We start from the raw sequence: 25,752 nt of genomic DNA on the forward strand, positions 1-25,752 counted from the left end.
CCAAAATCAAATTCATGGTTTTTCCTTCATTTTATATAAACAGTTCCAGAAATATCTGCAATTACACACACCATGTTCAACACATGACATGCTGCAAAAGCAGTATTTCCAGACTTTGGAATCACATAGCCAAATCAGGCACATAGTATTTAATACATTAGCTATATTTCATAGCATTCAAGGATAAACTGACAGATGTACAGTCTGAAGTTACACTATCATTCAGAGTCCAAAGCAGTTTGTTTGATACATTTGAACATTTAAAAAATACTGGCAGGGCCACGGCCAGATTTCTTGATAGAAGATAAGTGCATATAAATTTATTTTTTATTAAATAACCCTTTTTTTCCCCAGTCATTAAGTATTAAAATTTTGGCTTAGAGTCATTAGAGTTAAATGAACTACTGACATTTTAAGATGTTTTCATTAGAAACAAAGTTAACTAATTTGAAAAAGAAGACATGCAGAAAAATAATTGCTAACATAAAAATCTCAACTTTAGGTAAAGCACTCTCAATACACCTATGAGAGCTTATGTTAAGACAGCCTCATCAGTTTTCAACTACTGACTGTTGCTAAACTGTTGTAGTTAATTCTATCACTCTATTGTTAAACTTCAGCTTGGTCTGAAGTATTTATCTGAAAATTCTGTGATGCAAATCAACAGTGGCATAAACAAAATATGTTTGTCTATTGTCTAGCTTTAAATAGATGCTCTGTGGTGGTACCCAAATCTACATCATTTCTGGGTGGTCCTTATCAGGTCCTTTGACCACAGTTCAGTTCACGTATTTAAATTGTAAAATCTTCAGCACAGTGACCATATTGGAAATACTGCTTTTTCAGTTGAACAGTATCATCTCCATCTCTTGACTAACACATCTGAATGCGTTTCTGAGAAAGACCATGTTCACATCTACTTTGATTTCAGTGGGTTAATGCAAAGAGAACTACTTTTTACCTCCTTCACTGTAAGTCAAAAGAGCTAAATCCTGTGCAAGACTTACTTTCTTAAATCATGTGATGTAAATCTTAAAGTTGGAGGATATGAGATTTATAAAGACAGGCCTCTTACTCAAGGAGCCTGCTTTAGAAACACTGACCTGAACTGTTGTGCTTCATAAAATACACCTGAAGTTAATCTGTTCAGACAAGCTTATTATTATTAGCTTCAAGATTATTTTCTTAAGATAGCTGTTAAAAAGAACTAGTGACAAGTGTGACTGTGTACTACTAGCCACCCAGTAGCCCTATTCTAACCAGGGTCACCATGTTTTTTCCTTATCAATCAATTTATATCAGTGCATGTACAAACAGTGCACTGGTGGTAGGTAAGTTGACTAGAACATATCCAGAAATTCCTTCCTATCTCAGCCATTCTGTGAACTAGACACTCCTCCCTGGAGCAACACAAGCTTAATACAGATGGAAGAGACTTTAAATTTTTTATTGTTTTTGCATATACTATAAAAAAAAAATATATATAAAATGAATTAAAAATTGTAAGAAGCTAAGATTTCTACATTGTAATGCTTTCTTTAAAAACAGCAGCAGCATTACTATCTGAAACAGCCTAGTTTCTCTCTCACCAAGAGAGATTAGTATTATCTTTGTTTTGGTTAGTGGATTTTTGGCTTATAAAATCCTTACACAGTTAGCCCTTCATGAAGAATTGTTAGGGATTAAAAACATCTTTATGAACAGGTTTTCATATAATGAAATGATTACAATTCAACTGCATTTTTCCCAGAGCAGGAGAAACGTGTCAGTTAAAAGGTCTGTTTTGAGGGATTAATATCAGCATGTTGAAAACACATAAGGCAATAAACTAGCAAAAAGATTCTCAGACCTGAAAGGATTTTTTCTCTCTCTTTTTTTTTTTTTAGTGTCAAGCACACTTGAAATCTCCTAAGCTGTTTATAATGATAGAATTGCCAAAAATAGCGCAGCTAAAAATCGCTGAATTGGCTGCATGTGTTACAGAATACAAAGAGCTCCAAAACACTGCAGAATATTAGACAAAAGTCTTAAAAAAAACCAACCCCAAACCAAGTAAAAGATGGTGTATTCTGAAGGTTCAGTTTTTATTTGTACACAAAACTCAGTGCATCCATTTTAGGTACAACTATCCCTTCATATTAATTAATATTACCATTGTCTGTAAATCAGAGTAAATACTCTGATTTTTTTTCAGGCAAAAAGTACCACAGCATCATCTAATGTCATGATTCAGTATTTTGGAACACAGGATTTCAGCATGCAGACCTACATCCTCCTCAGTGCCTACCACCTAATTAATATGATTTCAGTGCATACCAGGACTTATTCTTAATGAGGTGTTGTTCCAACTCAAGAATAGTAGTGCAGGTGAATACTGAGTCACAAGAATCCTCTCCTCTTCACTAGCTCTACCTGATCCAACCAATAATTAACAGACACCACTGAGAAATAACCCAGCGTCCCTGGCACTCCTCTCTTTGTGGGCACAGTAGGGCTGTGCCACCCCAGCTGTGCTAACAAGGGACAGACCTAAACAAACAGACACTTTCAGCTGTTTTCTGCAAAGTCATTCCAGACTGCACAGAGCAAGACACAGGACTAGCTGTGGGCACACTACAGTAGTATCAGCACCTTATCGTGGCACTGTTTGGCAGGGTGCATTTATAATCACAGAACTATCAGTACCTTAGAGATGATTACCCAGGCTGGTTTTTGTTTTGCCCCTTTTTTTTTTATACTGCTTCTGTGAGTCACTTGCCCAACTCTGTACAGACTAACACAAATTAAAGGAGACATGCTGAGAACATGAAGCAGATTTTTTTTGAAGAGTCACAAGGAGACTCAAGGTGCAATTTCATGCCTGGTTAGAGGCAGGCTACAACTGCTGCGACTAAAATAGGAGCCTGCCTTCTCTCTGTGCTTACAATGGCTGTGGCAATCCTGAAGCTGCATGGCAAGTTGGATCAGCTTAACAACTCAAGTGAGAGCAAACTGTGCTCCTGCTCAGCCCCAGTTCCTGAGTAGTTACTGCAGCTGATGTCAGGGAACCAACATAAATGTGCAGACAGGATGAGATGAGGGGTGAGTTTTCACTTTGGAAGCAGGCAGTCTTGGAGTAACACATCAGTCATGAAATATCAGATATCCCTGATAAGCTATTATTTTTCAGCAACATTTGCCTTGTTCACAGTGGGTCCAGTTTTCATAGGGACAGGAAAAAAAACAATTTAACATTCCCATCTTAGAAGCAAAACAAATTTTTTCCAGAAAATAATTTGATGGTAATATCTCCAGTTTTCTTCTTAGAATGAATTCTTCTCCTTGAAATTTTCCTCAGGTTGCTGTAACATAACACATATTTCACCTTAAGGTGTGATATCCTTACTGTTATAGGCAAGTAAAAGTCAGGATCATTCTATAAGGAGTGCTTCAAGCTTCTGTTCACATCTTGAGATGTAAATACAGATAGGAATCCATAAAAGCTCCTGGTAGTCCTCACACTAAGATCCTGACTTTCATTTCTATTTAATGGAGGAACTTTCATATCTCACTAGCACTAACTGGAATTCTCTGGACATTCTCTGTGCAGTTAACTGGCATAAAAACCTGTGTGTACTCTTGCAAAAATTGATCTGTGATTGAGCTATGTAAGCCACCTAAGCTTCCTAACTTTACCTACCAGTGAGTTTAGATTTCAACATATTTATGTTAAAGTGTTACCTGGATTGCTTGTCTATGCTGACCATGCCACCAAAACAAAATTTCAAAAGATTTATAGAACTGTGTAAGAATTTGTTATTACATGACACTGATTATGGTAAGCAACCGTGTATTTAATTTTCCAGTTGGAATTTCCACTTGACAGCTTCATGCAGCAATATGCCAGAACTGAACATGAAGGTTTGACTAAGCACTAAAGCAATTAACTTAATCCCCAGCATTTCTAAGCATCTTAATTAAATTTATGGACTCTTTCCTCTCTCATTCCCATGCTACTAAATAGGAAAAAAATAGGCTTTTTTTCCAAGATTCGTAGATAGAAATTTATGCACATTGCACACCAAGCATCAGATAAAGCATTTCAGAATTAATTTAGTGTGTGAGGAAATTTAAGTTTAGCACAATATTTAACTGTGCTTGGAGGTATGAACCTGGCATGTAAGTGAGGAGTAGCTTCACTGTAATAAGCAAAGGCTAATTTGCACTGTGTGTTTAATAAAAAAACTCCAAACAAAACAAAGCCACCACCAAAGGAAGTGTACAGTTTATCCACCATAAGAAAAGTTGTCTCCAGTACTTTTTTGTGAACACTGAACTATAAATAAACTACAGGATTGCTCATACAGTAACAGAAGAATGAAGTCTCACATGCTGTTTTCTCAATCAGTGGTAGAATTAACTACAACAAAATAGAATTAATATTAAAATAATTATTATAATTATAGGAAAAAAAATGTAAGTCCAGTCATGAAAATATTCTTCTGAATGAACTATAAAACTCAAAAGAATATATATACTCAAGATGAAGAAAACATAGCTTTGCTTCTGATTCAGCTGCAACCTGAATACTAGAGCTTAACAAATGTTTTACTGGTAAACACAACATTATTCCAAACAAGCATCAATTCTGATTACATTATCATCAAGAAGTACAAAATGTTATTAGGTTATTAATTTTGGCAGTTATTTCTTAAAAGCCAGAATTTTAAAACTGTAGATATTGAAAAGAAATAAAAGAAATCAGAAGTAGCCAAGGTACTTGCCAAGTGCAACATTCCAGAATCAACTCTTTACAACCATCAGTGAAATTTACTAAAGTATCATACAGAAGTTGCAATACATTACATAGTATACTTAGTGCTATTTTTAGGAAGGTATTTAACACATTTATGACTTACCAGCAGTGAAGTCATTATTTAAGTCTATAAATGCATGAGAGTGTGGTATATACATTGTACTTTGAGTTTCCAACACAGCATGCCATGACAAGTTCCTGCAGACAAGAATAAAAAGCAGTATGTTTCAGCAGCACCTGGGGAGTGGTAATCATTATGATATAGCTTTTAAAAAAACTCTGTGAAACTTTAAATAAAATGGAAAATGTTCTCCTAATGCTAAGCTAAACTTCCTGCTTGGCTTACAATACATGAAGTAACCAGAGTAATTGCTTGAAAGGTTCTGCAAAGGGGCACAGGGGCTTCAGTTAGATAATACTAAAATAACTTTTTTTTAATCCACAAAGTGAAATTTAGTGCATAGACTTTGACTGCAAATTTTGAGATACTGATTGCTGTCGTCCCCAGTTTCCTCAAGTAGTTTTGCTATTAGTACTTCTGAAATCTACTTTTGGGTTAATAAAGATGAGCAAAAATGGATATAATCACATGCTGTTAAAGCAGCTCCTGCCTGCTACCTGTAAATGGACTTTATTTTCAGTCACTTAAAAAAAAAATAATAAAAAATCAACATAATAATTAAGCTCTCAAATCATGATGGATTAGAGACTAATTTTGTCATTTCCTAAGCAGGTTAATACTTTTCTTTACAAATGACTGGACTTCCAGCAAACCTCCCTATTGGCAGCACACTGAAATAAAACAAATCCTTCAGAAGTCACAGCAGTTGAATCATCAGACATGTTACTTTTAGAACCTTTAGCTAATACACTCAGAAGAATCTCAAAGTCAGGACAGTGATATTACCACTGTCTGGAGTGGCTTTGTTTATCCCAGTGACATTACATACATATTACTAAAATCCTTATCTTCCATGACTTATTTTATGACAAGACAAAAAATAAGCTTCTGATTACTTCCCAAAGATCGTAACTAAGTCTTGGAAATGTTAAAAACAATCACTTAATCCTAAATAAATTATTAAGTATTTTCTGTAGGTTTTTCTAGTTTTGAAGATAGCCAAGAAAGTTCCTTATACAGTTCTAGTATAAATATAAAAACATTTTAGATTAAAAAAAGAAAAATGCTTTTCTACACAGATGACATAAAGCTATTTTCTATGTACAAGACATAGCTTATGCTGCTACCTATATCCCTCAGTCTGATTTTGAGCTGTAATGAGTAAGTTTATTTGTAGCCTAATGCTTCTGAAAGGATTTCTTCAACAAAATTAAACCTATCTTTCCCATTGTTTCATATCTTCAAAAGATCATAACATTTTTCAATAGATCATCATTGCAGAGTGTTCAGAAGCACCACTGTGAATCTGAAATCTGTTCCATAAGCCATCAATTTAAATAAAAGTAATGGTGATAAAATTCAAGTTGGAATTAATGACCAAAACCATATTGCTGAGAAGGGTATAGTTTCCATTTACATATTATTGACACTACATCACTTCTAAACGATCTCTGAGGAAAGGAAAATAGCCATTTAGGAAGAAGAGGTACAGATTTGTTTAACTTGGTAATGGGGTGGGAGAAAAGCCTCATTTAAATATTTCTTAAGGGCCATGGAGATGCACCATAGAAAGAGGATATATTGTTGCCATAGGGACTGAGTAATCATCACATTGATTTCTCCAGTGGTAAGAGACATCTTGAAACAATAGCTAAAGGAAGCCACAAGGATTACCTGATACACTCTTTTAAAATAAAATTAAGTACGGATTGTATGCAAACTTAAAACAGCTGGAACACCATCACCTGGATTTCTCTTGAAACACACAGAAGCTTCTAGACAAACCTATTAAGTTCCTCTTAAAAGCAAAATAGCAAGTTAGAAATGGCAGATTTCTTCAAGCAACTGGCTAATCCTCCAAGAGAACACTTGCAAGTATTTATTTTTGCAAGTATTTATTATCAGCCAAAAAAAATAGTTCAGAAAGAAAATGTCAAGAGTGGTTTTCATATAATCACGAAGCTAAGAACAATGTATTTATTTTGACATTTGTAATCCAACTTGTATCCTAAAAATATTTTCTGCTATCTTTTGAGCACATACTTTTACAATTGAGAGAAAAATCTCCAAATCAGGGAAGAGTTCTAATAAAAGTCACCTTCTTTTTAGGCTTTTTTTCTTTTTCAAAGCCCCTAGACCCATACTCCTATCAGCTCTCAAGGAACATCTGCTTCCCCTACAAAGCACCTACTTCCCCTATAAAACAATACTTAAAAAGTTAGATGCAGAGTGTCATAGAATGTTTAAAGATGAACATGGAAATGAGAGAGATTGATATGTTTTCAAAGTCCCAGTTAAACACGAGTCTTGTGCCTCTTTAATAAGGGGATGCACCATGAGGAAGTTATTGACATGCCTGCTAATGAACAAAGCCTTTGCTTACCCGCCTATCCAGATCTGAGGCTTATTTGAATCGGTTGTGACACCAAAGATGTCAGGAATCAAGTCTCCATTAAAGCTGAAAATGCAAAACAATTTTAGTATCACCCTAGTCAGTATAGGATTAGAAATTACCTGTTCTTAGGTTAACCTCTAATTGGTTAGCATTTTCCCACCAAGCAATGAAGAATTTTCAGCTGTGAAGTCTTTTCTGGCTTTTGGCTCTTGTCTGAGCTAGTAGTAAGTACTGTGCTTCTTTCAAGATTGTACACTCTACCATGCATTTGATTTTCCAGCTCTGTTTCCCCCCTCTTGTGTTCAGCATTTCACAAAGGGAAGTGCATCTTGAAAGGGGTACATGCTCAATCAGATAAGCCAGAAAGGGCTTTCCTTTAAAAATTCACCAAAAAATGAATGGCTCTTTTTCTGCATAAAACTGAGTACTGAAATAAAAAAAAATTAAAGGCTTATTTAGTTACTTTTGCCAGGTTGATATCATATAGAAGATTTATAAAGATGATTGCTATGTTTCATCATCTTTTATTAGAACAGTTCATACTACACAAATCAGACAGTTCTTAAGATAAAGAGCATGTGTTTAAAATTTTAGCATTACATTATATTTGAGTTGCTCTTAGCCACCATTATAAATGTTGCTTTCTAAAAAAGTAGGTCATACTTACTCCATTACTAGAGGCTCATCATGAAAAGTCTTATTTATCATACTTTTATGGTTAAGATCTGAAAACAGAAAATAACCATTTGAATTAGTTGCCAAATTGATGATGTAATTCACATTTTTAACTTGGGCATAATTCTATTGATTTATAACCATCAGTTTTACAATTAAAAAATAAATCAGCCACCACCGAGTAGAAACAACTAAATGGCTTCCAGAAATTATGCAGGAAAGTTGAGTTACAGTTAAAATACTGAAACATCTCTTTCCACCTAACTCTTCAACAAATTATTTTAAATAGATCTTAGTGAAACCTATTTCTATGTATGACTGGAATCTCATACACACACAAAACCTGAAATAGTTGGGATGGAGACAGTCTAAGAATTTAACATTGGACATAAGACCCCTGTTTAATGTTTTGTCACTGTAGGAATCGTTCTTAATCATAGACATTGAGTGCTAGAAATAAATTAGAGGTAGACTGCTTAAATGGGAAGTGAGGATTTGAAGTCCTAATCAGGTTATCACCTCTCAGACTTCACTTTCACTTGTAATCCAAACTCCTTGCCGGATCATCCCCATTTCCTTAGCTTCTCCATAATGTTTGTCTTCTTTCCAGTTTCCACATTTTATGACAGTGCCCTCCTCTTGACTTGTCACAGTTCCATTAGCCACGAAAGCACCACGTACCTTCCCAGTAGCCTCACTACACACTGACCACTGCCTGAATTCATCTGCGACTCCTCTAAGCCCCATATGCTCATTTGTGCCTCTCCCAATGGTTGTTTATTCAGAAGCAAGACAGCATAAATTAATCCAAATAATTTGTGTCCTTTCCAATACTACAGATACCTCCTGTTCCCTTAATATTCAATCCAGTGCACTTTCCCAGTTGGCTTGTTTCACCTCTGATTGAAGCCAGAAGCAACAGTACCTAAGACCATCAATTGCCTCACCTGTAAATATTTTATAACATAGTTGTTTATAATAGTCATTATTCTTCAGTAGTTTTTATGGACTTAAGAGTATCTTCTTTTGCTTTTCTGTCCTCCTTCAAACAATAAACTCTTTCCAAAACCACTTGCTAGCAAAGTCAACAGAAAACAGGAGACTTCAAGAGTTGACACAGTCCATGAATCTTAAGATGGAATCAGCTAGAACACTGCTAAAAGAGTCTTGAAAACTTCCAATGATAGAGACTCTAGAAACCTCCCTCTCAAAACCTACTTCAGTGTGTCACTGTCTTTAAATAATTTGGTTTAACACAAGTAAGAGTGTTATATTACTGTTTGTAAGTTTGATATTCTGAAAGTTTATGCACTCAACTCTCTATCAGATTCTCAGCCCATTTTAAATTAAAGGTAATTTTTTTAAGATCATCTTTGTGAAGCTGAGATGCGTAATGGGAAAGCCATGAAAAGCAGATCTTGAGTTAGTCAGTTACTGTCAAACTAATATTGTTTGCTTATGTCTGTCACATGATATAAAGCAAGAGTTTTAGCTTTGCTCACTTTTATTAATTAACTGAAAACTGTAACAGCCAAATACTACACAGGTATGAAGCTGAGTAGCTGCTCATCTCTGTTTTACTTGTAAAAACTATCAATACACTGTAAAATGAGTTACAACTTGCTGACAATATTTTGAGTTATTAAAAAGCCTAACAATCATATTAATAAACAGTCTCAGCAACTCACCTAATGTTTGGTTGTGCCCCCAAAAAATAAACACTGAAAGTTCATCTTTGCCGTGATTTTGTGCCCGGGTAGTCAGGAGGACATCCATTTGTGAATCACCATCATAATCTCCAGGAACTACACTGGTTATGGTAACACCAAGAGATCTAAAATAAAAGAAACAAACAAACAAAAACCCACATGCGAATAACTGTACAAATGTGTGCATGAAAATTGGAAGCACTTGTGTGTTCAAAGGCTTGCCTTTTCGTCCCAGGTATTATTAGTTGGTCCAATACAACATTGTCCTTCAGCAACCTTGCTTTTTTGTAAGTCCTTATCTATTGCAAAAGTAGCTTCAAATCAAGCATTCTGCAGTGTACAAGGCAGGATGCCATTTTTAACTCTAAACTTCAACTAACAGGAATGCTTCAGCTAACTCCTATTTGTTAATGCTACCTAGACTTCATTAAATCCCTTCATTTGTTGTAGAACAAGTCCTCAAAAATGTGTTTCAGCATCTTTTTGGTTGCTTTCCAAGAGCAAGACCATAAAGCAACAAGAGCAATTCAAGCAGCAGGAGTCAGACAGGCAGCTAGATCTTTTTAAAGACAATGTCATCTCCTCCCATCTTCTGCCACATCTTACCACTCCTCCCTACATGTGTTTGCTCTATCTTTTTTTTACTAAGTTACCTACTCAGAGACCCTGTTTGCAAACACAAACATGGCTCATTCTCTTAAGAATTAAAAGCAGATAACTTCTAATGCACTAAACAAATTATCTCTTTCCAAAATAGGAGGGAGTAACAAAACCCACAAAAACACAGAACATGAAGTTTAGCTATAACAGCAATTTAGCTTCTGATAAACATGATACTATTTGTAAGCATTATTACAGGCAGTAACATATCCTGTAGTAACATTATGGGTATATATACCTTTTAACATTTAATATCAATACTTACTTCATTGGTAACTTAACACGGGGCTTAAAGTAGGGTTCCTTTTGGTCAGCCAAAAAGATAATTAGCTCATTTCCTGCAAAAGCAAGTAAAACAATAAATAACAGAGGATTGTAAATTGCTTATATACAAAAACAACTCAAAAATTATGCCACAAATAGTCATTCCCCACAGTAGCAAAAACTTTGAAAGACTTGTTATACTACTTCCTCCTCATTCAAAAGGAAGCCAAAGAAGCCCTTCTTCAACACATATATCTAGTTTAAATAAAACTTCCTATAACAAGTAAAGAAAGATTACACATGGAAAAATGGTAGGCATCAGTTCCATAGAAATAACTAAAGCTTAAAAGCTAAACTCAACTTAATTATTTTAATACTGTCTCTGACGTAGCAGAATCTGATACTGTTCCCCCAGGTTGACTGACAAAAGGACTATAAGTGAAACTCACAGGAGTAACCTGGGTCCCTGCAGCATTTCCTCACTTAGAGGCAATGATTCAAGCCCCTGTAATTTAATTATTTCAGGAAGATCTAAATGCAAGCCTATATTTTACGTTGTGCAAATACTTGACATTTGGGGAAGAAAAAGAAGAATTTTAACCTGAATGATGAAATGCATTTTCAGTCAGTAAACCACAAGTAACATGCACTTACTTCTGCACGTAAAATAACAGTCAAGGTTTTATACTCATCCTTTATTAGGTTTGTTTTCTGCATTCTCCACAGAACTCATCTCTAGCATCCCAAACTGCAAGAACTTGGTTAACTAATAAAAAATAATTTTATGGCTCCAAACCCAAGCTACCATAGTGTATTTCAAGAGCATCATTTTATGGCAAAGTCCACAGATGTGAAATAGCAGACTACAAGCTTCTTGGCTGTGAAAAAACAGATAACTGCCATATTTACCAAGAAGAATATGCCAGCATATGAGTAAATGAAAACAAACCCTGTCAAAATGTACAGGGGCAAAAAGTGCAGTCCCATCTGGCAAGCTAATCAAGCCTGGGTTTCACTGCACGTTCATGGGTGACTGAAAAAGTTGGCATGCAGTAAGGTGAAGCAGCCTGCTGGCTGGTTAAGCTTTTGATAATAAAGCTGTGGGTTGACTGTTCAAACTTGTAATTCTGATTTCACGCTACAGACTTTCACCTGCCTTTTCATCACCTCTGTGGTAAAGTACTGAAGATGAAGTAGCAAATGTGTTTTCACACATACCAGGTTCCAAGTCAATTATACCACTCAAAAATGACATTCTTATGGTCACTGAAGATAGATTTATGAAAATTCCAGCTCAATGCTCATCAATAGTCAAAACAAACTGACTACTGGAGATGATTAGATGAACAGAAAACAAAATCTCTATGCCACTACATCAATCCACAGTGCACACATCCTAGATGCTGTTTGCAGTTCTTGTCCTCTCATCTCAAAAAGTACACCAAAGAAAGGGAAAAAAAATACATAGGAGGGTGAGAAATGGGATCAGTTTCCATGCAAACAGCAATTATGTAGATTATAAGTCTTCAGTCTGAACACCTGAGTGAGAATATTGCCCAAGTTTTCAGAAGCCCCAGTGAAACACAGAAGGTTACCAGGGGAATGATTACTCTGCCCTGTAGTACTAGAAGAGGCATCAAACACAACTAGAAGGTGGCAGGTTCAACGTGAACAGCTCAAGCTTCCCCTTTTATCCCTGTTTTGCACATACACTCACAAAACAGGTAAGTGGATGCACAATTCCATTCATTCCAATATCTCAGTGTCAGAAATTTACTAATCCCAGGGTCCAGTGGTAATTTGAACTCTCCTTGTAACAAAATACTTTTGGATCTAGCTTACCTTTTACATTTACCTAGTTTACACTCTCTGACAAAGCTCCACATACAAACTGATTTTTCTCTCATGCACCTGAGCACGTAACACACATAACACATAACTGTGAATCAAATAAAGTAATTGAAGATCAGAACAGCACTTATAAATCCAGCAAATGGCCCAAGACATTGTCCCAATTTATTGATTAAGGGTCAGACTTATTAGGACTGGGTTTCTTTACCAGATCACTGTTCCTCCAAGTATTACCTCCAATGCTCACTTCTTCACCACTAGTTGTAATTGACTACTGCTTATTCTACTACTTAGAATTCTATTTAGAATTGGTGTTTGTTTTTTGTTTAAAGGGTGTGCTCTATATTTTTAAAGCTACGTTTTGTCAAGATATAAATAATGTTTTCATGTATGCTATTTCTCATTTTTACAGAGTATGAAGTAGGAAAACTGTAGAAAGTCCTGCTGTGCAGAAGCAAAGAACTGTAAGTCTTGTTTATAAAACTTTATATATATACACACTTATCTTTTCATACACATTCACCTGAAAGATAAGTAAAAATTAAATCTTTTATACCTGACATTCATTTTTAATCTGATATCTCAGGGTATGTTTCCAGTAGATGAGCCAGTGGAGCATTTTCAAGAAGCCATGCATTTAAATATCTCAACTAGATGGGAAAGTCACTCATGCTTTACTGAAGCTACTTACAGAAACATTTCTTGAGATGGAAGGAACAAAAAAAAAAGCTGAATTTGAGAATACATTTATTATCTTAATGTGCAGCTTTAAGTCAGTAAAGTAATCCAAGATTAACATCTGCAAATAATACTGACCACTGATAATAAGCCTGGTTTGGGGTAACCTCATGTCTGAAGCCTGTACAAAAACTCACGCCATGTGACTGCTGCATGGAACACATTTATTTAGCCTTCCACTTTAACATAGCAGTTCAGGCTGGATAATCAGCAGTTTATCTCCTTTACAACTGTACAGTGTTCATCTCTGTTACCCAAAACATTTTGAAAGCAGGAGCAAAAACCTATTTGTTACCATTCCCTCTGTACGACTAAGTCTTAAGATCATTTCATAACTATAAATCCAACTTGAAAGAAAACCATTTCTCGCCTAATATGAACCCGTCTATTAGTGCAAGTAGCAAATACATCTTCCCATACAGGAAATACCTCAGGAGCAAAGCAAATGTCCATTTTAGCCGTGAAAACAGTTTTCTTGTTGGCTGTGCTCAGCAACACTGCAAAGGGGCCCGAGCACTGAACACCCGCTCCAGAGCCCAGGCGAGGGACACGCAGGACGGGACCCAAAAGGACCACCGAGTCCCGCTCCCGGCACGGCAGCTCCCACCGGGAAAGTCCTTCCCCTCCCACACAAGCCTCCTGAAGCGGGCAATCTCTGCGGGGCCGGGGCAGAAACGGCCCCGCCGCAGGTGTCACCCCGGCCCACGGGGCAGCCTCGAAACGGGAACCCCCCCCAGTGACAGGCGGGGAACACCCCAAAGCGTTCCTGGGGCTGCTGCGGAGACACCCAGCCGCCGGTAACCGCGGCATCCCCCTCCCGCCCTTCGCTCACCGCCCCGCAGCACGAACAGGTCCGTCTGCTTGTCCGAGTTGAAGTCTCCGAATGCCGCCAAGGTCCCGTAGGCCTCCGTCCCGAAGAGCTGAGCGGTGACGTTCTGCAGGGCCTCGCCGGGCCCCGCCAGGGCCAGCAGCAGGCACAGCCCGAGACCGAGCCCGGGCCCGCCGCCCCGCATCCCGCCGCCCCGCATCCTGCCGCGCCGCCCCCGCCCGCATCACTTACGGCGCCGCAGCGCTCGCTTCCGGGACGGACCCGGCGCCTTTGCGACGGCGGCGTGACGGCCTGCGCGAGGCTCTTTACGGCGGGCGTGAGCAACCAGGCGGAGCCTGCTGCCCGGCTCCGGGGTCCGGACCGAGCGGCGCGTCCTCCCTCCCCGGGATGGCGGCGGCAGCAGCGGCCTCTGCGCCGGCCCATATGGCCGATGTGAGCTGGAAGATGCTGGAGCTGCGAGCTCGCTCTAAACGTTCAGGTCTGACCTCTTGGCTTGCCCGAGAGGAGCTCGGGGGCTCCCTCTCCTCTCCTCGCCAGCGCCTCTGCCCTCTGCACTAACCGCCCCGCTCCGCTTCCCTCTGCCCCGCCGCCCTCCCCGAGCTCTCGGCCGGCCTCGTCCCCGCACCCCCGGCCGGGCCGGGCCGGGCCGTGTCCCCCCCGGACGGGCCGTGTCCCCCCCGGCCCCGCCGAGGCCCTGAGCGGCCGCGCGCGCCCCGCACCTGCCGCCGGCGCGCGGGGCGGGCGGGCGCTCCCCAACGGCCCGTGCGCGCGGGCTCGGCGCCTCCCGCCCCTCCGCGGGGCCCCTGGGTGCGGGGGAGGTGCCGGTGGTTGCGGGCAGCGCGGTGCTGCAGGCGCTGCTGCTGGCGGGGGGGCTGCCGGCAGTTCTGGGCATTCATCGAGCGGTGAAGGTCTCTAAAATTGCAGGCACTCGGGCAGCGGCGCCACAGGTTGCCACGTTTCCCTTGGGTAGTTTGTTGTGGGTTTTTTTTATCGTGAGCGTTTCTTGTTCTGAAGTTGGACTGCGTGGCAGTCCTAAATGAAAGGATGGTATTTACCAAGTTGGCTTGAATTTCCGAAGTTCAAAAACCCGATTTTGTAATTTTTTAAGTTTTTTTTTTAAGAAAATCCAGTCTTAGTAGGGCTTTAATTATTCGTGTTCTAAGGGAAGTACATTTCCAAGTGAGCCCTGTGGTGCTTATTGATAGGTTATACATGCTTGTGAAACTCAGTCGTTATTTCCTTATTTGCATATTCGATTGATTTGACTTGTGGTAATGACTAATCAGTCAGTGTGGAAAGAAAATGGCTTTATGAGGCCTCTCAGAAAGATAATTAATTGATAAATGACTGGTCTGATTCATATGGCTTTAAAAATTCTACTTATGTATAGTATTAATTTGCAAAACACCTTGACTGAGACTGTCCAGTAAGTGAGTTGTTACTTGGTGGCCAGTTATATGGTTATCTGGCAATCGAATGACAAATATAGCCACAGAGCTGTCCAAAGTGCAGTCTGGAACCTGGGGAGTAGGTGAATCCTGGGTCCCTAGGCAGCAGGGTGACTTTTTGGGGATTCCCCTGCAAACTTGGGCCCTGTGAGTGCGGAAGGCATTTGGATAGTTTAAAATGCTTGAGTTTTTCTTAACTGCTCCTGCCTTCTTTTTGTAGTTCACTTCCTTCATTTCCTGTTCATAGAGATGTTGTCATTTATATAGTAACTGAATACATTTATTTACTCAAGGAATAAAGATAATTTTAGTTGAAATGCTTTTCTGACAAAAGAGTTGATTTAAGAATTAAATTTTTTATATAATCCTTCAGATAACATTTTATCTATTGTTTTTGAAATTTACTGCATCTTTGTAAGTATGTTGAAATCTGTATAACTTAAGAGTTATATGTCCTTTCTGGCACTGTGAGAAAGAGTTGGAGTTGGTACAGTCATTGACAGTGGCAGGAACTCCCTCCATACTGTTGTGAATCAGTTGAAGTCTCTGCTTGATAGTCCCACTTTACAAAGGGTACTGATTGTTTTGTTTGGCTTTTAGTATGGTTCTTTGAGTAGGATACTGTAAACATGAAGTATAGACAGATGTGCATGAAATGCTTGAGTGATTAATGTTTTGTAGCCAACAGCAAAGTATGACGTAAGACCCTGTCACGTAGGAGGTATAATCCATAGCTTCATGTTTATGTATATAGAATTACGAATTATTTTTTGCCAGTAAAACCAAACTATAGTGAGAATTTTTTCTTTCCCTTCCTTGAGCGATGAAATACCATTCCATTTGTTGCTACTGTGATAATTAACAGTTAAGAGCAGGTTATAACGATACTTTTTAGTTGGTTGACCTGCAGCTTGTGAAATTTTGGTTACTTAAAAAACAAAATGCTGAAAGATTTGAAAAAACTTGTCCAAATGATTTCAAACAGAATTTTCTTATTTTACATCCCAAACTGGAGTATGTTCTACTTCAAATAACTGAGCTATTCAGTGCCATAAGCGATATATATGACTGCAAGAAACATTCTAATGTAAATTCCACATGGGATAAAAGCAGTACTATGCATAAGCAGAATTTTAGCTCCCCGTGCTCACTATTACTTAACACTTTTGTATAAACTAGCTAAATTGGTATTTTTATTTGATTTGAAATAAATAAAATAAATTTTATTCAGCACCTCTTGACGTTAGTAGCAAATTTCCTATTGAATAACAAATCTACTGTCTAATGTCCAAAAGATGGACTTTGTATAGGCTGTGTCATTTTACTCAAATTAGTTTTATGGATGTAAAAGAAAATAAAGCCAATTTTTAGGGTAGAAGAGGGAAACATAAAATGTAATGAAATTTTGCAACCCTTTGTGCTGTGCACTGTCATGTTAATAACTCCACTAACATTGCTTTCACTTAATTTAATGCTGATTGCCTTTAACATTTACTAAACAGTTTTGAAAATTACTGTAGCTTAGCCTGAGACGTTTGTGATTAGCTGCACCAATTTGAAATGGCCAATTTGGATGATGACAGAACCTCCTCTGCGCATGCTTTTTTAAAATTTGGTAAGTGTGCAGTTCTGTGTTTTGTTTTTGTTTGTGAATGTTTAGCTTAATAAAAAGTAATTGTGTGTTTCGTGTTTCATGCAGTGTTTTGTGCTAGCAGCTTTTTAGCACTATACAGTAGAACATAAAAATTCAAGCTCTTTCAGTGAAAATTTCTGAAAATTGGAATCTACTTAGATTGAAATCTATTGTTCAGATCTTCCCATTTTGTTTGTTTTTGGTTTTGTAAGTATCTCACAGTGTAACAGTCTCTGAACTGGAATTTCCCTTTTAAGATGATGATCATGTGAAAGATGCACTAAGAATGGTGTTTAGAGTTGACTCCTAAAAAAAACCCAACATGACTGGTTTAGAGAAAAGAAGTAAAATTTCCTTTAAGTCAGTCATTGTTCCAAAGCTTGGCTTTTGGAAATTAAGTGGAAGCAAAATAAAGTCCCCAGGCACAGCTTCTCTCTAGGTACAACAGAAGCTAGAATCTATGAAGTTGGCAAGACCCATTTAGCTCAATGTATTTTGAAAAGAGTTTGACTGGAACAAATGTGCCCATATGTGAAGCTAGCTCGTCTGGGGAAAACTGTGTAGGCTTCTTGTTTAGTTTGTGTTGAAATGCAGAAGCAGTACAAGTGCTGGTGAGCGTAACTTGGTAAGGGGGTTTCTGCTGTCTCTTGCCACAGTGGAGCCACTTGAACTACCCTGACCTGCCTGTGGCATTGCTGTTTTGCCTATCTTAATGACAGAGGACACGTGAAGTGTTAATACTATAATAAAAAAATTGCTCTTTCCTAATTATTATATTAATACTTGAGCTTTCTGGTTTTCTAATGCTAAATTGTAGTAGTTCTAAGAGCTGCTGAGTTTGCAGTTAAATGTCAGTGACTGCCTGGAGTATTCTGGCCTTGCTTTTCGCATTGCAAGGCTTGTGTGGCAGACTTTGGCATTTTGGTATATTTTGGTTATGTCAAGCTCCTGTGTTATAGTGTGATGGTCTGTGTTTTATTTCTGGTGTTCGGTAACTTCTGTGTGTTGTTAGTTACTGTAAATCCTGAAATCAGGAATTTCAGTCTCATACTGTAGAGAGAAATCACTTCAGATTATTAGGAAAAAGAGAAAGGACAAATTAAGTTTGTACATATTCTTCCTTTTCCAGTAATTTCTAATTGATTACATGCACAGTCTAACGTACGATGTTTCTTGACAAATGATAGTTGAAAATTTTTGTCACTTTGAAACCATGTAAATGAAACTATTTTTACATGTGTTATCATCACTCATCCTAGGTAACATATTGCACCTTGTGTTCACTACTAATGTTTACTCAGATAGAGGAATACCTTAATACCTTTTTCTTATTCCTCCCTTAGCCCCTCTCCTGGAATTTCCGTACCATGTTTTCATTGAATTGTAGAACAGTTGAGTTTGGAAGGGGTGTTGGGAGGTCATCTATTTTAGCCTCTTGCTCAGAGCAGGGTCAGGTATGAGATCATAGTTTTCTTCTGTTTGTAGTGATTAAAAATGCCCACCAGCAACAACGTAGTTGGTACATGTTAAGTTAATGGGTTTAAAGTTTAGATGTTTACATATGTGAGAAATTAATTTTACTTCTGGTGGAAGGGCTTCTGGAAATTATTTTCTACTACCACCTTGCTCAACTATGTGTGTTTGGACTTAAACAGCAGATGCGTTTCATAGCAGACAACTATCAAAACAAACTGTATTGTATCCAACAGTGTTTCTTCTAGTCCTGTATTAAGTCTGAGCTCAGGAGAGGTAGCTGAAGTCTTGAGGGAAAGGAAATATGGTGTTGAGAGGATATGTTCATGTGATATAAATTCTTAAGACTTTGCTGTGTGGAGAAATAAAACTCTTTGGTCTTAACAACTTCAGTAGCGTGAAGATGTTATTGCCTATGCTAGTACTGGGAGTGAAAGTTACTGTGATCTGAGATCCAGAACTTGTTCAAGTCTGAAGTATTGGATTACATTCAAGAACTACTGTTACATTAAAGGACTGTGGTCGGTTGTTATTCTTATCAAATCTAGAAAGAAATCTGGTGTTTTCAGGGTTTTTTTTTTGTTGTTTTGTCCCTGATGTTTTAATTATGTGGGTAAACATTTCATTTTTTTCTTTCGATAAAGTGCTGGAAATAAAATTCTTCCCATGTTGTTTCCATTTGTTTGTTATTAAACACTGGGGAGGCGTGTGTTTGGCTGGTTGTTTTAAAAATCTGCACTTTGCAAAATTTGCATAATCAATCCATGATGAAATATGCAAATCTTTATCCAAACATTAGGTCTAGAATTCCATTCTGATACTTGTTTTTTTTAGTATCTTCAGTTGTTGCCGTCTTCAATGATGTGTGGGTGTACAAAGCTGCTGTAGATAGAATTTAGGAGCAGGGCTTCAAAATGTTGGCCACAGCTTCTAAATCTAAATATCTAGGCAGTTTACAGCTCATCCCTGAAGAGCAATTAATGCTAATCTCAAGTGTAACTGGAATAAATATGAAGTGGATGGGAAAGTACTCTAACACAAGGTTAACATAATATTCTCAGCCTCCAGAGGTTTTATATACAAAAGTATTTACAGTGCTAATAGCTTACCTCAGAGAAATTCCCTCATTTTTCTTCAGTTTTGTATTCTGATAATTAACTTATAAATTTCTTCCTGGAATTGTTGTACATTTGAGTTTCCTCTGCTGGATATTGTTTTCTTATTATTTCCATGTCTTAGCTAAGACAGAAATACCTTGTCTGTCAATTACTTTATTGCTGCACTAGCAATTGATGTGTCTGTTACCAGCTATTGGGCTGTTTCAGATTTCTTCCTGTTCACTAATACTTAGAAAGGAAATTACTATCCTTGTTAGTAATTCTTCAACTTGAAGAATGGTGAAGTCATATTCTCTAGAACCTCTAAGTGGTAGGAAATGAAATGCAAAATGTGAATATAATGGACAGTGCAATATCTGAAGACAAGCGCAGGTTTAATTGGACTTGGGTCCAACTCAAGGTTTTGAGGGGTTTCAAATCAGACATTACGTATACCAATGCAGGAAGCAACACTTTGATTTTCTATCTGTGTTTTTTTTAGTCATTTTTTAGCAGTTACTGAATTGCAGCAATCCAATTCTGATGTAAGGAAATAATGGGCATACTTCATTCTTTGTGGGAGAAAATCTGAACTACCCTATTTAAATTTTGTATAGGGTGTTACACTGGTATACAGCTGGAAGAATACTAAATAAGATATTTATTTATATTCCTTCCTAGCATATCTACTTATTTACCTAAAGTAAAACACTGTCTGGTGACAATGAAATGAGATGTTTATGGAAAATAGTATTTAAAGTTAGTGTCCTCCTTCTCTGTTTCTGAATGATAATGTACAGACTGAGAACTCAAGGGTAGTGTTTGCATATGTCATTCTTTTACGTTTAAGAGTTGCAGTCTTGCTGCTGTAATTTTTCTCAGTTTGAGAACCTATTTGAAGTATGTAATTGAAAATAGTTTCCTATGGCAGGTTTTTTCTTGTGAAATGTGTTATTAAATCGATTTTGGAAAAGAGTATGTATAGGCTTTTTTTAGCTATCCTAAAAATAGCTTCCACTGGCTTATTCTCTCACTACTAAAGCACATGGTGGGAGCAGCTAGCTTCATGTCTGTTCTGTTTCTTGTTTTTGATTATATTATGACACTAAGAAACCATAATTTACCACAGGATCTGTTCAGCAGAATGGTGTAGTCACCCAAGCAAAACATAAACTATATAGATGCTAATGAGGCATTAATGAAGAGTATGTGGAAAACTTTGATGTTGAGTGTTCCTTTAAACAAGTTCTCCTACTCAGAGTGGGAGTAATTTTAAGGATTACTTTTCAAGGCATAAAACCTTCATTTTGGTTAATTTTCTTGAACTTTGAATTAAAATCACCTTTTTGTTTCATAACAGTCTTATCTGGTTGTTTCCATTTATTTCTGCTAGTAAAGTTTCAAATATGTAAAATAATATAATTTGTAGATGGTGGTGCTTTGACATTTTCATGCTCATTCTGTTCAGTCATCTTTCTGCACAAAGCTGAAATCTTTGAATGCTCTGAAATAGAATATGCTTTTTGTTTATGATAATTCTATTTTGTTTCTCTGTTGGCCACAGAGGGTCACAGATTGTCTGGTAAGTATGTAAATTAGAACAATTTTATTTTTTAAGCATCTGACTTGTGTCTATAAGTGTGTCTGCCTGTGAATACTCAACTGTTTTTCATGGTGCAGCAATGGGTGTTAACAGTCTGCAAGAAGTAGACATTCTGAATCTCTTTCACACACAAAGGACAGTATACTATGTATGAGTTAATACAATTAGCAAATCTAAGAGTAAGAATTTTTATTTTGCCTCTGAAAATCTAGTAAGTGAATATTTCTCATAGATTCGCTACTTTTAATGTGGCAGGTGACTTAGGGAAGATTTTTCTCCATGCATGTCCTGTCCTACTTTTACTGAATCACTGTACAAAATTAAAATTACTGCCAGTCACTGTATTATGTGCTTTTGCAAGATAACTTAATTGATAGTATAGCAATATAAATTATGAATCTTCTTCTGGACAGGGATTCCTAGGCAAAAAGAAGTAGAAATATAAAATTGCTTTGAAAAATTGATTTAAATTGGTTCAGAATGTTGATTTTTAAACAGGAGATACAAAAGGTGTGATATAAGTTTTTGTTTTCCATTACTGAACTACTGTTTTTCTTTTAGCTTTGCTTTTTTAGGCAGGTATATTGGGCTCTCTGTATATTGGGCTCTCTGTATATTCCTCTCAGGCCCTTTCCCCACATAAATGAGTTGTTTGTAACTGAACCTCTCCCAGCCAGGACAGGAAAGGCTGTAGAGGAACACCAGAGGTGTTGGTAAACATCACCAGAGTCCATGCACAACAGACCCACAGGAATCTGCTTAAGGAGGGTTGGGTTTTTTGTTTTAAGCTACTACAATTGCAAAACAAAATTAATACTTATTTTGGGGGTGGGGTTGAGTTCCTGAGGGGCAAGAAAAATTTTCCAGTCTCCACACCAGGGAAATTAATTAATGAAGCTTCTGTTGCCACTCCACACACATTCGTTTCATTTGGACAAGAATCCAGGATACTGACAATCGCCTGTCTAGTGCTTGGATATGTGCTGGGAGTGCAAAAGAAGCAACTTGAATAGGAGCACTCTGCTGTATCCTGCCAGAGCTGCTTGGCTGGCTGGGCTTCCCTGGCAGTTAATTTTTCTGAGCTTTTCAGAAGGACACCATACAGTCCGGAAAGGGGAAATTCTCATTCTTCCTGTTATCAAATGGCTCTGTGGGAGATCATGCCATCCAGAACACTGAATAAAGCCAAAGTGATTTATGGAAGGAGAGAGTATGTTACTTTTAAATCAGAAGTTGGAAGTAGTTTACCCCAGTAATTTTTAAGAAGCCTTGTTTTTCTGATAGGTAGCTCATTTCAGCTATCAGGAAAATGGACTTTTCAGGTGCAAATAGGGAAGTAGTCAATATGTGAGACACTGAGATGAAAGATGTGGATTTGATAGCATTGTATTTCTCTGGACTATAGGTAATTTATAGGCTTTATTTGCTGGATAGGTTGTTAAAGCTAGGCTTACTGTGATCTGTGAAAATGAGGTTAGCATAGGTAAGACATTAATAGTGTTGTGTAGCTGTTCACTGTTTTAGGAGGCAGGTAGGGAAGTAATAGTTAAATGTGGGCTGCTTTTTTCCCTCTTCCTTCTGTTTTGCTACGTATCTTCAGGAATTCTGTTACAGCATTCTTAGTGTTCCTAGAAAATTCTTAACATTTAATAGGCTGTCTTCAGTAATTAAATTGTATGTTTATGTAGCATTTGCTGTAGCTCAATATCTGCAAGGCACTGGAGATCCGAATGGGGGTCTTGTCTGTGTGGATAGGTACTGTAGAAAAAATGTGTATACAAATCTTCTCTGAGATTATAGAAATTACAACTTAGTTGTTTTAATTGAAATTCAAGAAATTGTGCTTTTATATAACAAACATACAAAAATCATATTACAGTAATTTTTAGCTATAGTAGAATAACAAAACTAACTCTGGTCATTCTCATCTTGATTTTATTTTTTCTTTTAGGTTCAATATATGAGCCACTTAAAAGCATTAATCTTCCAAAACCAGATGGGGAAAGTCTGTGGGATAAATTAGATCATTACTACAGAATTGGTAAGTTAAAATTGTTCCTATCTTGAAAGATTTTCAGTGTAAGTTACTAAAATATCTCCAGCTATGGTTATTACAGTAATTAGCTTTGTCTTAAAAATGGTATCTGCAGTCTTTTAATAAAGATTTTATTTTTTTTTTAAATGAAGGGTTCTCTCATTACAATCCCTCAGAAGTTTCCTGTGATAATATAATGCATTTATTTGGATATTTCATATATTGCTTGAAAAATCATGACTTGTAAATAGTATTCAAAACTATCATCTGAATTTGTTAAATGGTAGAATAGAATCTGACAACTTGAAAGTTCCTGTCTAACTCTATGTCAAGATACTGAGTTAAATAACTCTAGTTTTGTTTCCTTTTTTAAACATAGTGATCCAATCATCTGGCCTGAGTTAAAACTTTGATTTTTATGAGTGTACAGTCCTTCAGAGTTTAACTATTTAAATTATTTGGTGGGGGGCAGTTGGCATACTGTAGCCCTTTTTTTTTTTTTTTTTTTTTTTTTTCTTTTTTTTTTCTTTTTTTTTAATTCTTCATAGAAGGGTAGTTACTGGTGGTGCAGAGTGGGTTGCACTGAAACAGAGCCACATAAATAGCTATAATACTGATTTATTTTTTTTTTTGTGGAAAGATCTATATTGACTGTGACCCCAACATGTTAAAACATGTTTTTGTGTCTCTCTTCATGCCTTCCTTACCTTTCTTTCTCTTCTGTTTTATATTGTGTGTCCTCTAACAGGTTGTTCAGATCTTGATTTATTCCTGAAAAATCTATGTAGAAACTAGAAGAAACATAGGTGCTGTTAATATAATTTTTTTGTTTTTCATTTTTCCAGTTAAATCAACATTGCTGCTTCATCAAAGCCCAACCACGGGTCTGTTTCCTACAAAGACATGTGGGGATAACCAGAAGGCAAAAATACATGACAGTCTTTACTGTGCTGCATGTGCCTGGGCTTTAGCCCTTGCTTACAGGTGAATAACTTCTAAAGTCACATCTCTGTCTGTGTTACATTCTGTTATGCAGTACCCTGGAAATGTTTTAAAGGATGAAGCTGCATCAAAAATAGTTTTTTAAACCCACAGACATGTTATGTATTTCCAACTCTCAATAAAAATACTTATGTAGCTACTAAGCTAAAAAATGTCACTTTACTTTTGCTAAATAAACATGTTTTCATATAATTTTGCTGGTACAAGTGTTCTGAAACAGAGGAATTAATGTGTGCTATTGAAACTTAAGGTTATTGTGGCAAATGGTATTCAAGGAATACTACTCTTTTTAATGTAGTAGGAGTGTTCAGAGCAGAAGCAGGCTTATTGCAGGTAGCAACAATCTGGGTACTAAGAAGAGAATGAATCTTTGAATACTGAGAACTTTATAGTTGCAAAATAGTAGTGACCTTGTTAGGTAGAGAGGTTGGGCAGTCTCAGTTGGTTTGTTGGTTGTTTTTTTTTTCTTTTTGAGTTTTGAAGTAGAAATGTTTGTGCAAGTTGTAACATAAACTAAAAAACATACATCCTTTTTTTAGTAAGGAAGGATGGGTAGGGCTATATGTTGATATCACTGGGCACCGCTGTACAGCAGTGTTAGTTAAATACTTAATATTCCAAAGCACCAATGTGTCCCTTTTTTCTTTTTTCCCCTCTAATGCATTTCCAATTTGTTTTATGAATTATCTCTCTTACCCAGGCGTATTGATGATGACAAGGGAAGGACTCATGAACTGGAGCATTCTGCTATAAAGTGTATGAGGGGAATTCTCTACTGCTACATGCGTCAGGCTGATAAGGTAAAACACTGTGCTGTGGACACAAGCACTAACTTAATTCTAAGGGATTAATTTAACTGTGGAAACTAACTTCTTAGTACAGATAAAATTAAAAGGGGGATTGCAGTATTACTGTGTGGCCCAGCTAAGAACAGCTGCTTCATTATTGTCAGGTCACAGCATTGTTTTAGGGTGTAAAAGACATGAGCATTATGCAAACTGAACTGCAGGGCATACTTGAAACTTCTTTGGGTTCCTTTTGCAGTTATTTATCCCATTTGAACATTAGACCATTAGTAATTGGTGATTTTTTGATGTCTTTTTAATGCTTAAATAGCAAGAAGTAAAATTTCTTTTAGGTGAGGCTGGAGAGTTTTCTTTGTACTGTTAACTTGGTTATTGCATTTGTAATTGTTCTCCTTCTCTAGGTGATTGTTCTGATTATTTTGCTTGTTTTTTTTAGCAGCCACTTCTACGTATTCTTTGACCCAATTATCTAAATTCAGAAGGGCAGCAATCCAAAATGATTAAGAAAACAGGGTAATTTACTTACATTATCACAGAGTTGATATCTTCTTGTAATACTCTTTTGACTATAATTGGAATATTCTTGTATATTCAGGGTTTCTTATAAAAATTTAGATA

At 37.2% G+C, this 25,752-nt stretch overlaps 3 protein-coding genes and 1 long non-coding RNA gene across 9 annotated transcripts in view; 2 read left to right on the forward strand and 2 right to left on the reverse strand.

The window, feature by feature from the left end:
• Positions 1–13,137, forward strand: part of LOC127389008 (uncharacterized) — a 106,727-nt gene extending 93,590 nt beyond the window's left edge. The window contains exons 3-4 of the long non-coding RNA XR_007890537.1: positions 12,883–12,934; positions 13,057–13,137. This is a non-coding gene — a long non-coding RNA (uncharacterized LOC127389008). The remainder of the gene's footprint in view (positions 1–12,882; positions 12,935–13,056) is intronic.
• The window catches only part of ITFG1 (integrin alpha FG-GAP repeat containing 1), a 68,331-nt gene extending 54,096 nt beyond the window's left edge, over positions 1–14,235 (reverse strand). The window contains exons 1-6 of the mRNA XM_051629058.1: positions 14,041–14,235; positions 10,621–10,693; positions 9,675–9,820; positions 7,979–8,036; positions 7,300–7,374; positions 4,899–4,993 (exon numbers count right to left, since the gene is read on the reverse strand). Coding sequence (XP_051485018.1) covers positions 4,899–4,993; positions 7,300–7,374; positions 7,979–8,036; positions 9,675–9,820; positions 10,621–10,693; positions 14,041–14,221 — 628 coding nt within the window. The 5' untranslated portion in view covers positions 14,222–14,235. The remainder of the gene's footprint in view (positions 1–4,898; positions 4,994–7,299; positions 7,375–7,978; positions 8,037–9,674; positions 9,821–10,620; positions 10,694–14,040) is intronic.
• Positions 13,328–25,752, reverse strand: part of ZNF423 (zinc finger protein 423) — a 920,137-nt gene continuing 907,712 nt past the window's right edge. Inside the window, exon 7 of the transcript XR_007890535.1 lies at positions 13,328–13,340. The gene's annotated coding sequence lies outside the window, so the exon portion shown is untranslated. The remainder of the gene's footprint in view (positions 13,341–25,752) is intronic.
• PHKB (phosphorylase kinase regulatory subunit beta) overlaps positions 14,369–25,752 on the forward strand; it is a 63,829-nt gene continuing 52,445 nt past the window's right edge. Inside the window, exons 1-6 of one of the 6 annotated variants that reach the window (XM_051629051.1) lie at positions 14,429–14,515; positions 17,006–17,100; positions 21,253–21,270; positions 23,243–23,332; positions 24,172–24,310; positions 25,029–25,128. In XM_051629051.1, coding sequence (XP_051485011.1) covers positions 17,046–17,100; positions 21,253–21,270; positions 23,243–23,332; positions 24,172–24,310; positions 25,029–25,128 — 402 coding nt within the window. In that variant the 5' untranslated portion in view covers positions 14,429–14,515; positions 17,006–17,045. Of the gene's footprint in view, positions 14,516–15,024; positions 17,101–21,252; positions 21,271–22,473; positions 22,502–22,540; positions 22,614–23,242; positions 23,333–24,171; positions 24,311–25,028; positions 25,129–25,752 lie in introns of those variants that run through there. The other 5 variants (XM_051629050.1, XM_051629049.1, XM_051629052.1 and 2 more) reach the window with 5 other exon arrangements.

This window comes from Apus apus, chromosome 11 (assembly GCF_020740795.1).
Source record: "Apus apus isolate bApuApu2 chromosome 11, bApuApu2.pri.cur, whole genome shotgun sequence".
In the NCBI taxonomy this organism is placed as follows: domain Eukaryota; kingdom Metazoa; phylum Chordata; class Aves; order Apodiformes; family Apodidae; genus Apus; species Apus apus.